Below are 16,385 nucleotides of genomic sequence, written 5' to 3' on the forward strand. Positions count from 1 at the left end.
TGTTGGTCGAAGACTTAGAGCTTTAGGTGGTAGAAAAAACCGTAGCAGGGGCACCTGGCTCCATCAGTAGACTCCCTGCCCCTCTTGATCTCAGCGTTGGGAGATTGAGCCTCATGCTGGGTGTAGAGATGACTTAAAAATTTTAAATATATATATTTTTAAAAGATTTTATTTCTTTACTTGAGAGAGAGAGCAAGAGGAGGGGCAGAGGGGGAGGGAAAGAAAGAACCAAGCAGACTCTGCAGGGAGTGCAGAGCCCAACGTCGGGCTCAATCTCTCAACCCCTAGATTGTGATCTGAGCCAAAACCAAGAGTTAGATGCTTAACTGACTGAGCCACCCAAGCGCCCCCAAAATAAAAGTCTTTTTAAAAAGATTTCATTTATTTGAGAGACAGTGAGAACACCCAAGTGGGGGTGGAGGGGCAAAGGGAGAGGGAGGAGCAGACTCCCCGTTGAGCAGGGAGCCCGACTTGGGACTAGATCCCAGTACCCTGAGATCATGACCTGAGCCAAAGGCAGATGCTTAATGGACTGAGCTATCAAGGTGCCCCAATACAAAAAAACCAACCAAACCAACAAAAATAAAACTTATATAATTGGATCATGCACTTAAAGTTTCTAACTGTGACATATATGACATATAAAGAAGGAAGAAGAATTTGGATCTAACTGTAAACTGCTTTTATTACACTTCATAGGGTTGATCTTAAAAGAGTAGGGTTCAGGACCTGAGTGTTAAGTGGCTTAATTTACGGAGGAAGTCTTGAAGGGTGGGTAGAAACAATGTCTGCTTTCTCCCCTGCCTCTGCGTCATAACCTGTCTGGAGACTAGCAAAGGTCTAAACACAATGGTAGGTATTCGAAATGAAGTTAAGTGAGTGTCACAGGCACATGGCCCCACAGTTTTCCTTTGAAGATGGGAATAATCCTCCAATATAAAACATAATACATAACATCTTATTACCACTAAATGGGCTTAGTGAATAAAACAAACATCACCTACTACCCAGAAACAATGATTCACTGACCATCTTTGATCTCTAACCACTAAGGAGTTTTTATTTTCCCTTCTTTAGACATTCTTAATTGATTCCATCAGATTCCTAATCATCCTAGCCATGGTTACCTTCTCTTAAACTGGGCAAATTACTAAGCACAAGTCACCACTTCAACACCAAATTCAGACTTTATAAAAAAGTAAACCACACAGGGGATATATGTCAGCATGGTGAACACCTGTTACTTAGGTCCCAGACTGAAGTGTTTTCACAGGGCTGGTCACTGGGGTGTGCTAGCCTTATTTGCTCTAAGTGTTCATGCTCACGGTGATTTGTGAGCTATTGCTGAGCACATAATGGTCAGTTAGCTACATAAGCAGTCATGGCCTTAGATGTGTTCACGTGAACTCAGTAAACCAAATTGGGTCTATACAAAGGTTCTGTTAAGTTCTGACCAGAACCTCTTCAGATTCACCTTTGGATTCCGAGATTGAGCTGGTTTCGACCTGAGAAGATGTTCCAGTTCCTTACAGCTACCTGTAAGACGTCCATTAAAATGCTAAGGGTGTAGATTATTTTGGTAGTCTCTCTCTTTTTCTTTTTCTTGGCAAAAATTAAATGGTATCAGTTTAAGTGGGATGATATTTGAGTAACTAGGATCCCGCTAACAAAAGGTCTTTTCTTTCTTAAGCAAAAAGGGCTTAGAGGTGGGGCACCTGGATTGCTCAGTGGTTGAGCATCTGCCTTGGGCTCAGGGCGTGATCCCTGGGGTCCTGAGATTGAGTCCTGCATCAGGCTCCCCACAGAGAGCCTGCTTCCTCCTCTGCCTATGTCTCTGCCCCTCTCTCTGTGTCTCTCATGAATAAATGAATACAATCTTTAAAAAAGCGGGGGGGCCTCGGGGTCAGCAAGGAGCATCTCAAGATACAAAGAAGGCATGAGGATGAGTTTTGGGGCTGTAGCTTGGGTTACTAAAGTCCTGCAAAAGCTAGACTTCATCTCTCTTTTCTCTTTTCTCTGCAGGCGCTTAAAGATACTCTTTTTTTCTCTCAGAAATCAGACTTTTTATTTATTTATTTTTTGAAATCAGCCTTTAAAAAATTTATTTATTTATTCATGAGAGACACAGAGAGAGAGGCAGAGACACAGGCAGAGGAAGAAGCAGGCTCCATGCAGGGATCCCCATGTGGGACTCGATTCCAGGAACCCAGGATCACGCCCTGGGCCAAAGGCAGATGCTCAGCTGCTGAGCCACCCAGGCATCCCAAAATCAGACTTTTAAAATGAAGTATATTTGACATGTGGAATTATGTAATTTTGAAGTATACACATGTTAATTTGATACATTTATATATTATAATATGACTGCCTTTGCAGTGATAATTAGTACCTCTATCATATTACATAATTGCATTTCTTTATAGTGGTTGGAATAATTAAGTTCTAGTCTCTCAGCAAGTTTTATGATTATAATACAATGTTATTGTCTATATTCATGATGCTGTGTATTAGAGCTCTAACACTTATTTACTATTCATTGAAAGTTTATATCCTTAAACTACATCTGTTCAACCCCCCACCCCCATTCCCCGGTAATCACCTTTTTACTCTCTGTTTTTAGGAGTTTGGCTCTTTTAGAGTCTACATCTAGGTGATACCATTCACGTACTTGTCTCTCTGATTGACTTATTTCACTTAGTATAATGTGCTCAAGGTCCATTCGTGTTGTTGTAGATGTAAGGATGTCCTTCTTTCTCATTTTCTTTAATCCACACATTCATTGATGGGCACTTAGGTTGTTTCCATATCTTGGTGATTGTGAATAATGCTGCAATAAACATGGAAGTGCATATATCTCTTTGATATTCTGTTTGCATTTTCTTTGTGTATATACCCAGAAGTAGAATTGTTGGATCATATGGTAGATCTATTTTTAATTTTTTGAAGAAACTCCATATTGTTTTTCATAGTGACTGAATCAATTTACATTCCCACCAACAGTGTTACAAGGGTTCTCTTCTCTCCACATCCTTGCCAACATTTGTTGTTGTCTTCTTGATGATTGCCATTCTAACAGGTGTGAGGTGATATCTCATTGTTATTTTGATTTGCATTTCCTGATGATGAGTGATGTTGAATATTTCTTCATGTACCTGTTGGCCATTTGGATATCTTAGACACATTCTATTTAAATTTATTTAGTGATAGTTTCACCATCAAACAATATATTCATTTACAGGTAGATTTTAAAAATAGTTTTAAAACTCTTATACAGATCATGTCTTATATACACTATTTTTTCCTTTATCCTTTAAATATCCGCACAGAGTACCTAGCCTTCTGTATCTGAGCATTCTTCAGTATTTCAACACTGAGACTCTTTTTTCATTTTTAAACTACCCTTAATTGAATGCTTACTCTGTGCCAAGAGCTTTACTCTGTGCCAAGAGCTTCTTCTAGCAACCCTATGAACTAGATATTATTATTCTATTTTTTCAGAAAAGGAAACTAGGACTCAGGAAAATTAAGTAACTTGCCTGATGGCATATAGCTAATAGGTAGAGAAGCTGGAATTCACATCTATATCTCTCAATTCTTGCTTTTCCACCATGCTTTTTTGACTTTTCTGGAAAGCATTTTCCCTTGTTCTTCAATTTGGGTTGGAGTAGCCTACAATTCTGTTTATGAAGATATACCTCACTTTACAGTAAATATTAGGCTCTAAATAATTTAAATTAATCCTACAGTGATTCTTCTTCTTCTCCTTCTCCCATCCTCCTACTCTCCCTATTCCCTCCTCCCCCTCTTCTTCTTCCTCTTCCCCTTCTTCCCTTCTTCTCCCTCCCTCCATTCCCCCTTCCTGCCCCTTCACTTTAAACAAATTATCTTTTTGATTTGAGTTCTCTAACATCGGAGCATATCTATAAATTAAGATTTTTGAACAATGTTCTGTAAATGTCTTTACCACATTTAGTTTATACTACCCTTTTTCTTGGAGAATTAGCTCATTTTGGGGGGGTTAAACATATTATTTTAGATTTTCAGATTATCTAATAAACCACAAGTTCACAGACTCATAAAAATTTAAAGGAGGAGACAGTTTCAGAGATCCACTCATTCAACCCTGTCATTATATGAGCAAAGGAGGGAGCTGGTGGCTTCAGATCCCCTGGTTGAGTCAGAGCTTCAATTACTCCATTTAAAACTGGAGGAAATCTTACTGCTTCTAAGGAGTTGTTCCAAAAGTTTGCAAGTCAAAAAGAGATATCTAAATGGATGTTTTCGAGTTTGTTTAAAAAAAAAAAAAGAGAGAAAGAAATACCGATATCAAATGGCAGATAGTTTTGCTCTGACCATTTTCTGAAGTGCCCCTAAGATACACTGCTACAACCAGGCTGTGGCAACCAGGTGGGACTGCTCAGAGCAAAGTAGCCTCTCCTCTCTGGGTTCTGCCCAGGTTTTAATTAGAAAAGGGAGGCTGGCGTTCAAAAGCACTTTTTGTTCCTTGGTCCTATTTCTATTAGTCCTCTGCCTTTCTTTAACATACAGGAGAAAGGGGGAAAAGGACAGGGACCAGAACGTCTGGAGGGACAGATGGAAAAAAACAACAACACCAAAGCAGAGAAGGCTGGTGGTTATATTTGAGCTGAGCCAGCTTTCAGTACCATGCAATCCCTGGCACTTTATTTTATTTTACTGATTTATTTTATTTATTTATTTATTTATTTATTTATTTATTTATTTATTTATTTATTTATTTTTTGAGGAGGGGAAGGCCCAGGCCTGCTGCCCCCTCCCCGCCCTCTGGCACTTTTTTTTTTTTTTTTTTTCCTCTGGCACTTTAAAATAACAATCTTTCACTTGCTTCCTAAGCTCCTATTTGGGTAGAATAAATTCCAAATAGCATTTCTAAGGAGAAATTGATAAATATTTGGGAGACCAGAGGCCAAATTCTCCCCCAAAATTCAATAAATAAAAAATTTTAAATATCCTCCCAAACTTTTTTTTCTTGCTTTTTTTTTTTTAAATATTTATTTATTTATTTATTTATGATAGACATAGAGAGAGAAAAGCAGAGACACAGGAGGAGGGAGAGGCAGGCTCCATGCCAGGAGCCTGACGTGGGACTCGATCCTGGGACTCTAGGATCGCATCCTGGGCCAAAGGCAGGCGCTAAACCACTGAGCCACCCAGGGATCCCCCTTCCTTGCTTATATATCACTTGGCTGAGCATTCTGCATACATGGTTGTAACAGGATTTCCCTAAATGAAAAGCATCCATTTTGTTCTGGCATAAATAGCAACATAAGCATAGTTTCATACCTTATTCCAGTATATTTAACAATGAGGTTCTTCTCATTTTGCACAGAATAGGACATGCAATGAAGACAATCAATGAAAACCAGAAGATCTACTATTGCAATTAACATCAAGAACAGGCAACAAAGGACAAAGGAGGTCAGGCTGCATATACATGGACAAAGCCAATTTCTCAGAAGCTACAACTTCTAAGCAACCAGAAGATTTGCCTTATGATGGGGATTTCTCCCAAACTAAGATATACAATGATTATAATTTTACCTCAAAAAATGACATCCTTGATGTCTCAAATCAAATTAGTTTAACAGTAGATGACCCTCAAGGAAAGGCTACATATAAAGGGACTTGCAGAAATGCAGACATAACCATGACTCTGGGTAAAATGACTAAAACTGTTATCAACAAAAACTATGATACAGAGAAGCAATCTACCACAAATCTTGACATTCTGACTAATGAAAGAGACCCTTCAAAGTCAAACATTTCTGATATTTTACTCCATCACCTTTCCAATGAGGAATTCTTAAAAGGTCAAGGCATTAATTGTGAAACTCTCCCAGAGATTGCTGATGCTGACAGTTCTGATGAAGCTAGTATTAAAAACATTATTTTGTGCCATGTTAAGAATTCTTGGCCAAAAGAACAAACCCCAGAACTCACAGACCAACTGAGCCCCAAAAGGGATGGTGAACACAGCAATGTGCCCTGTTGTTCTCTAACTATGACAGAAGAAAACACCTCTGATATACAGGCTGCTGGAGAGAGCAGCCATCAAGAAACTTTAAATTTTCTAACTAAAATCAGGAGTCCACATGATAAACCAAAAAGTTGCCAAGGGCAGCCACCCCAGAAACTGCAGACTGAAAAAGCAGTTTCAGGCAATGTGTTCAAACATGGCCATGGTCAGGTTCATTACCAGTTATCTGATTTCTCTAAAGTTGCACCCAAAGTGAAAACCCCTAAAAACAACATAATTAATAAACCCCTTACAACAGATAAACAAGCCAGCTTTTCTCCTAAATTGAGAGATAAGTCAGTTATTGTGCAAGTTATTTTAGAAAGCATGTCTAGGTCAAACTGTATTGAAAAACAAGAGCAGAAAAGGAAAAGTGCTGAATCTTCACAACAGGTAGAGGTAAGTGAAAGCAATCTCTAGGAAATGCATACTTGGGGCCACTGCTCATCCATATCTGTGTGAGTCTTTGTGAGGCACATGGAAAGGACTTCTAGTCTTTGACCTGGTCAGAAGCTCAGAAGGTGTCTTCCTGAGAAGAATCAGGGGCTAGACAAAAAACAACACCATCAGAGAATAAACTCCAAATTCTTTGACCTAGAATTTGAGTTTCCCCATGTTTTTGGCTCCATCCTACCCTTATAAACTTAGTTCTCGTCCCCCAGGAGTCATCCTCAGTGACCTAGCTGGTCCCCAAGCTCTCTGGCCCTGTACCCTCTGAGTTCCTGCCCCACGTGGAACATCCCACCCCTGCTTATCAAAAACCTCCTTGTTTTCATGGCCTCCTTCAATTGCCAGTTGACTGCGTGACTTTCCTGACACTCATTCCCATCCCCAGTTAGTCCTTCATATCCTTGTTGTTTAGGTTTCTTTTTTTTTTTTTAGATTTATTTATTTATTTATGAGAGAGAGAGAGAGAGAGAGAGAGGCAGAGACACAAGAGGAGGGAGAAGCAGGCTCCATGCCGGGAGCCTGACGTGGGACTCGATCCCGGGACTCCAGGATCGTGCCCTGGGCCAAAGGCAGGCGCCAAACCGTTGAGCAACCCAGGGATCCCCTGTTGTTTAGGTTTCTGTCAGAACATTTATCTCAGCCTGCTTTGGATCATAGTAATTTGGGAATATCTGTTTCTTCCACTAGACTTGAGTACTCTGGAGGGCAGCAACCTTGTCTTCATCTTTCCATTGCCTAATTCCCCCAGGGGCCTGGCCTTCTGTCTTCCATACATTACACCCTTATTATTATTAAATCAAATCAAATTAAGACCTTTAAGAACTTATTCCAAGCTTGCTATATTGGTAACTATTTAGTACCACATTTTTTTAACACTTACATTGGGATTTGATTTTATTTTTTAAATAATCTCGAACCTAACATGGGGCTCAAACTCACAACCCCAAGATAAAGAGCTTCATGCTCTACCGATTGAGCCAGCCAGGTGTCCCCGAAGACCAAATTTTGTTAAGGTTTAATTTATACTATTTCTCCTTTCCTCATCTTCCCATCCCCCCATCCAACTTCCCAACACATTGGGGCTTGGGATCTCATTGATTATTTGAGGTTCAATTGCTAGCATTTTAGTTTTCTGGCACTTTGCCATCAAAGGATGATCTTTCCCTTAAGCTTTGTATGAAGGCACTTTGGACTGAACACTCTCTGCCTGTTTCCATTTCCACCCCTTCATGTTTCAACTCCCTTCTCTTTTGGTTGAATGCTCTGGGAAGCTTGAGCAGAACACTCAAACTCACCCGCTCTCCCCCCCCCCACACACACACACCTGAAGCTGGCAGCCCACCTGGCCTTGACTCATAATGTTTGTGTCTGACACTGGCAAGTCTCAGAGGTTCTCATTCTGCTTGCAGAAAAACACCCCTGGGTGTGCAAGTCCTCAGTGTAGGAGCAGAATGGATGTTAGGCACCCCTCCCTGGCAGTGGCAGTCCAAAGTCAGGTGTCTGATTTTTCTCTAGTCTTGTCAGTTTAGGTTGAGGAACTAGACTATCCATCATACAATTGAGATATTCATAATAACCAAAGTCTAGTTTGACCACCACTGTTGAGTTCTCGGGTACTAGCATGTTTCTGAGCTTTTATGTCTTGAGAATAGTGGGAAGACCCTCAAGGTGGGTCACTCTAGAATTTAAGCTCCTGTCCTGTTTGTCTGTGGTGAGTAAACAATCACTATCTTGACTCACATTTTGGAACTTAATGCGTATTTTTTTATGTTATTTTCCAACGAATGGTTACCGTGCATGATATTAGTGATAGCAGAAGCAACAGAGCTGGTGACAACAGTTTTAGGAAAAATGTCTCAGTATTTCCCATAATAGCATCAAACATGGTAGTAGTAACAGCTGGCATGTTAGGAATGCTTACCATGTACTGGATATTATTTCATTTCATCCTCATAACAACCTTAGGAGGTAGGTTCTATTTCTATCCTCATTGTTGAGGAATTTGAGGTTCACGGAGTAATTGCCTTGAGTCACCCAGCAGATAAGTGTCAGAGTAGAATTCAACCTTGGCACCAGGGACTCAGCTCTTGACACAATTCTGGGATGCCCCCATGATGACCACAACACTTTGGATTGCTTGGAATAATGGCGTCATTGACCAGTTTCATCAACAATAAATAATGTTTCTTATCCTTTGTACAGATGGAACCCACAATACATATTCACCAAGAATATCTCACAGGTACTAACATTTAAATTTTATTTTTTTATTTTTTTTGTGGGGGGGGGGCAGAGGAGATGGATGGAGGGGCAAAGGGAGAGGTAGAGAGAGAGAATCTTAAGCAGGCTCCACGCCCATCATGGAACCAGATGCCGGGCTTGCTCTCTTGACCCTGAGATCATGACCTGAGCCAAAATCAAAATCAGATGCTTAACCAACTGAGTCACCCAGGCTCCCCTAGGTACTAACATTTTTAAACCTTTTTGATTTAGATATACATTTTGAAAACTTTTTTTTAATAGCAAATGGTGGTGGTTGCTACAGACTTCTATTTTTAGTACTTAATAAGTCTGCGGTGAGGTTGAGACAAATGGAAGCCAAAACTTATTCTTTCTTATACAGGAATAGAATCTGAGGCCAGTCTCTTTAAGGTGTCATCAACCTCTCAGAAAGACCCTTCCCCAAGTTCTTCGTACATATTTCAAAAGATAACCCGAGGGAAACAGATGTGCCAGAAGTTAAAAGAACAGACTGATCAACTGAAGATTAAAGTAATATTTTTAAAGCTAATTATGGCCAATAGAAGACCAAATTCAGACATAAGACATCATGCCATTAACGAATCATTGCATTTTTCCACTGCAGGTACAAGAATTTTCCAAAAGCATAGCACAGGACGCTCCCTATCATTTGCAAGACAAGAAACTGGTAATAAATTTTATTCAGTTTTAAACATCTTTGTTAAGGAACTTGACATGAGTAAATATAAATGACTTTATAGCACCATGTTTTCTCTACATTGGTGGGGGTGGAAATGCTTTGCTGAAGATTAAGGGCAGTAACCTCAAGAGGCCTGGCTTTGTGTCTTACATATATTATGTCCTTAATTATTAATGCTGACTTAAATTAAGATTTAAAAACATATTTCAAAAATAAATAAATAAAAAATAAAAACATATTTCAAGCTTGATATATTTGGTAACCAGTACAAAATGTTGTCAGTGTTTAATTTACATTTTTTCCCTTTCCCCATCTTCCCATCTGCCCCCACCCAACTTCCCAACATGCTGAGGCTGAGTATCTCATTGGTTATTTGAGGCTCAAGAGCTTTGTGTTACTGGGGCTGAAAGAGCTTAAAACTCTATTTCTATAGTTATTTAGCCCTCTCTCATTCTTAGGTGAATCTGTTACTTATGGCTATTATTTCTTAGCAGTCACCCCACAATAAATCTGAGACCATAGTAGCCTTAAAAGAATAACATGTCAGTTATTATAAAGGGCAAACTCATCCAGAGTTGTTGGGTCTTGGGGGATACGTTTATAAAATGTGACAGTATCTGAAAACTCAGTATATAAACCTTTGAAAACTTAAACTGATCTTAAAGCTATGCTTTTCAGATCAAAATCTGTGACTTTCCCATCCTTACTTGTTGTTGCATTTCATCAAATCACTAATTTATATTGTAACCACACAGCCTTGTTCTTCAGTGCCAGGGTTGTGGGAAGTGGGGGGTGGAGCATGGCAATGGGGTAAAAAGCTGAGATTACTAGAGCCAGAAATGTGCAAGGTCAAATATGTCGCTCAGGCCATTAGGTCAGCAACAGGTGGTCAGAAGGCAGGTGGTCAGAAGTCCTGATGTGAAGAACCAAAACAAAACTCAGGGTAGGCTATGCAGTAGAAACCAGACAGCATAGACAAAAACTAGGAAGACTCCAATGTTAAGAGACACAGTGCATTATTCATTCACTCATTGAATTAATTAAATAACTCATTCATTCATTCAACACACACTTATCAGGTACTTCCTATGTCCCAGACTTTGTACTAGGTGTTAGGGATTTGGAGATGAAAGAGCAATTTCAAGTGGCTGACAGTCTCCTAGGAACAACAGATTGGTAAATAGACAAACAGCATGAAGCTCAAGAAATGTTACATACGATGCTAATAGCAGCCTCGGAGAAGCTCACCCTTGCCAATTAGAGGGCACTTTGGAAAGCTCCCTAGAAGTGATTGACCTCTGAGCTTGATAGTGTAGGATGAATATGTGTGAGACTGGCAAAGTAGGGGTAAGGGGGTGCTCCAAGAAAAGGAATCAGCAGGTACAGTGGCACAGGGGGCAGAAAGTGCTGATAGTTTAAGGAACTGTATGGCATTTTAATTGGCCAGATGGAGCTCAGGGTACATGTGGTGAAGAGAAAAGGAGGAAACTAGAGGGAGAGTTAGGACTACATCATGCAAGACCTTTACACACATGATAAGGAGCTTAGATTTGGTCCTGAGATTGAGTGATGGGGCAACATTGGAGTATTGAAAGCCAAGGATTGGCGAGCCCCTGGGGACAAGGCTATAGCTAGGAAGTCATACTCCAGGTAACAAGTTATGAGGGCCTGAAACAAAATTGGCAATGAGTATAGAGAGGGGAACAAATCTAAGAGTTTAACAAAGTGGTGGCAAATTAAGACCGGTGAATAAACGAAGGGAGAGGCTTGGATGAGTTTCAGATTTCTAGCTTGGGCAACCAAGGTCAGGACTAAAAATGGAAGATCCAGTTCCTAATGGGTGTGGGAGGCAAGCAGGAGACAAGGTGTCAAGTTCATGCTGAGGTCCCTATAGGACATCCAACTGGAGAGATCCAGTAGGCAATTAAATCAGTGGATCTAGGCCTTAGAGGAGTTGTTCGGGCCAGAAAGGTGAATTTGGGTCTAGCTGTGGGTTGAAGCTATGAAGTCTATGAGATTGCCCAGGCAACATGCAAAGTAAGCAGTAAAGAAGTGAAAGGAAAGAATCCGCAAACAGAGGCAGGTTAAAGAAGAGGGGTCCTCAACGGAGACCTACGAGGAGTGGCCTGAAAGGTCAAGGTGGACCTACAGGGGGCAGAGCTGTTAAAGCCAAAAGAAGGGATGTCTGGGTGGCTCAGAGGCTGAGCATCTGCCTTGGGCCCCGGGCCTGATCCCGGGGTCCTCGAATCAAGTCCCACATCGGGCTCCCTGCATGGAGCCTGCTTCTCCCTCTGCCTGTGTCTCTGCCACTCTGTCTCTCATGAATAAATAAATACAATCTGACAAAAAAAAAAGAAAGAAAGAAAGAGAAAGAAAGAAAGAAGAAAGAAGAAGAAAGAAAGAAAGAAAGAAAGAAAGAAAGAAAGAAAGAAAGAAAGAAAGAAAACAAAGGGAATGTCAAATCAAGGAGTGCATAGGATTCAGCAACCACGAGATCACCAGGGACCTTGGCAAACCTGGTTTCAATAAAATGGTAGGTCTGTAGAAGCCAGATTGCAGGAGTTGAGGAGTGAATGATAAAGGAGAGAGCAAAAAACCCTGGGCTTTCAGGAACGGGGGAACGCAGATTTTCAAAGGGCTGAACAAAGCAGAGGGAACTGGTTCCAGGCACCTGCCTTCTGCGGCTTTGATCCAGGAAGTTTCTCCTTGATGCTAGAGGACATGTGGGGATTCATGCTAGGACAGAGAGTCAAGGTGACTCCACACAGCGTCAGCCTTGGCCTGAGAGTTCCAGATCCATTTGGTTCAGTGCTGGAAGAAGGTCAGCAGAGCTAAAACTAACGTCAGCATGAGCAGCACCACAGGATGGAAAGCAGTTGGATGTTGGAGCAGATACGCTGGCTCTATGCATTGGTGGTTATGACCTAAAGCATGTGGTGTGTCTTCCCATCTCAGAGTTCCTCTGAGAATTATAGGAGGTAATTTATGGCTAGAAAACCATGCCTTCTCTTCTGAGAGAGAACACAATTTAAATCCCAAGATCTTAAGTTACAACTTGTGACTGGCTTTCTCTCTTTTCTCTTTCCCTTGAACACCTAATTCCTTCTCAAGGTTTTCACTGCCATTCCCATCTACCAATTCTTAAATTACTGGTCCTAACTTCTCATCCACAGCTCCAAATGCTTGTGGGTATCTCCACTTGGTTCTCCTGCTCTCACTGAAAATTCTACTGGTCTAATGTTGACAGCTTCATTCAGATCCATTAGCTTTTTCAAATTCCTCATTTTAAGTCGGGTTTCTCATTTTTTCTGCCTCCCGAGTTGGAAGCCTGAGCTTTGTCTGTGAGATTTACAGTGTCAGTCAGGGTCCTCACAAGACCCTGGTGGTTTACTCCAGTGGAGCAACCGAGGAGAGTTTACTAAGGCATCATTTTACAACAGTGCTGGTAAGAACAGTGGGGCAGAGGGGAGGAGGAAGAGCAGATTTTGGAGCCCAGGGAGAGTAGCTATAGCTACAGGAGTAGCTGATACAGACAGGAGGACATCAGGGACATAGAGACCCCTCCCTCATCCTTCTGCATTTCTCTCTTCTCCTGTTGCCTTCCATTGGCTGAAACCAATGCCGGGGCGAGGGAGCCTGTAGAGGTGGTCCACTGAAGGTCAGCCTCCCGGCTGGCTCGCAGAAAAGACAGAGGATGAATCTGGGGGTAGGGGACATGGAAAACATCGACCACACCTGCCATTTTTTATGTCCTTTGGCCAATATGTTTCCAAACTTGTTTTTTTTTCATTTTTAGAAATCAGAATTAAAATCAGAAATCTGATTTTAGAAATCAGAAATCCTGGCACTCAGCATGAACTCATTTAATTTTCACAGTATGAGGTGAAGGCTATTTTTATCTCAGATGACAAAACTGAAGTTCAGAGTTCAAGCTGACTAACATCACACAATTATTAGGTGAAAGAGTCTGAACTTGAACCCTGGAATGTCTGATCCCGTAACCCCATTGTGTTATATGCAATATCTTGCCAGTCATTTCTTGCTTTCCATGTTCATGAACACTGCCTGGTCCAGGCCCTCCTGAGCATTCTTCAAGCCTGACTTAGGTCTCACTTCTTCTACTGAACCGTGGCAAAATCCTCAAATCCAGTCTCTTATCCCAACTGGAATAAAATCTCTGAGACCAGGTATTGTTGTGCCTGATATAACTTTTCTTTCTCATACTTTGGCTGAGGGCCACACCCAGGCAGTGCTCAGATTGCTGAAGCTTCTACACATCAAGACCAGACCTTAACTTGCATGGTGTAAGTATTCATCTGCCCAAAGCTGTGTGTATGGATGTCTCAAAGACCCATTCGAAACTCTGGCTAAACTTCCTGATGTCCCTTCCCCGTCTCACACTCCACATGCCATAGACTTAAACTCGCGTCCTCTCACATCAGTCCCTTTTAAGGTCTACGTAGCTTCAGACATCACTCCTAGAGCTCCGATTTCCTCCTGTATGCAACTGAGATAATAAAATCTATTTTGCAACATTGACAACATTGATGTGTGGATTAACTAAGATAATGCACAGGAAAGTGCTCTATAAGCTAAAACTCGTTCTGCAAAAGCACAGATTATTGACATCCTATTAGGGGAGTTCAGAAGCCCTTGATGGGGTTCTGCAAGAGAAATCAGGTCAGCGTGCTGAAAAGGCTGTGTGCTAAGAGGATGTTGTAAACATGGAGGTGGCTTTTCGGATTGTCTGCATTTTAGAGGCCAGACTCTGAAACAAAACAATTGCCAGGAGAAGGATGGTGACTTCATTTTGAACCGATTGTAGAGTACACCCTCCTTGTATTTTGGGGGGAAACAACCACATGCAGAGGCTTACATGTGTATGATTCTGATGACTTCACTGCTGCAGGTCCTGGAGAAGCTACAGGGACACCTTGAACTGCTGGAGCAGGAGTTTCTGGACAACAAGGAGAAGCATCTGACTTTGAAGCAAGTTCACAGGCATGAATCCCCAGCTGTCGGTGACTTTGATCCAGAAAGGTCAGGCTTAAACTGTGTGAGGTGGAGGGGGCAGAGGCAACCTCCTTCAGGTGGGATTCTGATGTGGCTGCTGGCTTCGTGCCTGCACAGCCCCTGATCTAGGATCAGCTAAAAGTGTGCCACCAGTGCCACTGTCACCCCCTGGCGACACACAGCGCAGAATTCCTGCTACATATGAGGTCCTGTGCTGGGCACTGACCCAGATGGAGGCCTAGAGAAGAACGGCTGTCTCCTGGGGGACAGATTTTGTACCACAATCTTGTCCTTTGTTGGGTGTCAGAACTGGTTCTGAGACCCGGAACGGCACAAGAAAACCCTAGAAGGGCTCACACGTTCACCCCAGAGAGCCTTCTCTCCAAGCTCCTCATGTCCTGCCTCTATTCCCCCTGGCTGGTTCTTCTGTCCCCCTCTTTCCCATCCACAGACAATTCCAGAGGGGCAGTGGGCACAAAAGCACCATTGTTAGGTAGGTTAATGTGGGGCTGAGGGACCCACAGATCCCCATAAAGGGACAATATTAAAGCTTAGAGGGAAAATGACTTCTGAGTTAATTCACATTAGAAACTTGGAAGCAAACTCACTGAAGTTTCCAACTGGCCATGTTTTCTGGCCCTGTGCTCCTCTCTCTCCAACCCAAATAATTTTAAGATGTATTCCAGGACTTAAGGCTAGGATTGTTTCCATTTAATTTCCTGGTATGGTTTAAAAGAATTCATTCAGGAGGCTTAATCCTTGTAAATTCAGCCCTTTCTATTCATAGCGTTTTAACATGGAATCATTCTTGATGCCAGATTACTTGAATGGTTTATATTTTGGCATTCATGTCCTGAGGTGTTTTTTTCCCCAAAGTACAATTTTACTTTCTTAAGATGAACGGCATCTCTGTCTACTGTTATTTCAACACAGAGTAATTAGACAGCAAGGATGAGGTTTTAATATTGACTTCTTTCCCCCCACCCCAAAGGCTTATTTTGTTTTGTGGGAAAGAAAGGTCTCTACATATTTTCACTATTTATTTAAAAACTAATAGAGGGAGGATATTTCTATTCCAAGGAATCCCACTTGTCTGAGCAGTCATTTTAAAGTCAGGCCTCTGTGTGCAGTAAGACCAAAGTTATGCAACGCCGTATTTATATCCTAGTTACACCCACAGTGTGCTGGACCCAGTATAAATCAAAAGAGTTTCAACTGCAATTATATCCCAGATACAGGAAAAGCTTTCAATACTGGGGCAAGGGAAGGACCCAGTCTCTTCTCAAACTGAGTTAAAACCATGTCAGAGCAAGTGAGGCTACCCAGCTTGACACTGGTCCTCTTGTTCTCACATAGGCATAATGTGGCAAGGAGCAGAAACCCATACAATTAATTGTCCAGAACCTTCTAAGTGTTGAGTCCAAAGGCCATTTCAAGGGAAAGAATTCTGTAGATTCACTGACTAATTACTTGCTTAAGTCCACTATGTGCTCTTGTGAAAACCTTATTGTTGCTTTTAAAAGGTAATAAGCAAAAAAAAAAAAAAAAAAGAAAGAAAAGAAAAAAAAAGGTAATAAGCAAAAATAGTTATTTTATTACATGCATCTTGTCAGAAAGCAGTCTGATGGTCATCTCACATGCTAACACCAGAAGCCAGGGGGCCAAGAAATGGGGCCCTGCCTCCACCAATTACTTCTCTCTGATATCAGCTTGTCTTCTGCTTTGCAGAAAAAATCACAAATTCCCTCAAAAATGTCTTTTCCTGGGCGCCTTGCTGGCTCAGTTGGAAGAACAGGTGACTCTTGATCTCAGAGTCTGAGTTCAAGCCCCACGTTGGATGTAGAGATAACTAAAAGATAAATAAACTTTTTTAAAAATGTCTTTTCCCCACCTCCAGAGCTGCATGTTTTCACTTCCTCTTTCTTT

At 41.5% G+C, this 16,385-nt stretch overlaps 1 protein-coding gene across 13 annotated transcripts in view; it reads left to right on the top strand.

The window, feature by feature from the left end:
- The window catches only part of AKNAD1 (AKNA domain containing 1), a 61,612-nt gene that overhangs the window by 21,027 nt on the left and 24,200 nt on the right, over nucleotides 1-16,385 (top strand). For 9 of the 13 annotated variants that reach the window (XR_005361049.1, XM_038541122.1, XM_038541127.1 and 6 more), the window contains exons 1-6: nucleotides 1,373-1,538; nucleotides 5,369-6,454; nucleotides 8,708-8,747; nucleotides 9,129-9,277; nucleotides 9,372-9,434; nucleotides 14,356-14,486. Coding sequence is in view for 11 of the 13 variants with exons in the window: in XM_038541122.1 (XP_038397050.1) it covers nucleotides 5,474-6,454; nucleotides 8,708-8,747; nucleotides 9,129-9,277; nucleotides 9,372-9,434; nucleotides 14,356-14,486 (1,364 nt within the window). In the remaining 2 variants the exon portion in view is untranslated. Of the gene's footprint in view, nucleotides 1-1,371; nucleotides 1,539-5,368; nucleotides 6,455-8,707; nucleotides 8,748-9,128; nucleotides 9,278-9,371; nucleotides 9,435-14,355; nucleotides 14,487-16,385 lie in introns of those variants that run through there. The other 4 variants (XM_038541125.1, XM_038541123.1, XR_005361050.1 and 1 more) reach the window with 4 other exon arrangements.

Source organism: Canis lupus, chromosome 6 (genome assembly GCF_011100685.1).
Source record: "Canis lupus familiaris isolate Mischka breed German Shepherd chromosome 6, alternate assembly UU_Cfam_GSD_1.0, whole genome shotgun sequence".
NCBI lineage: Eukaryota > Metazoa > Chordata > Mammalia > Carnivora > Canidae > Canis > Canis lupus.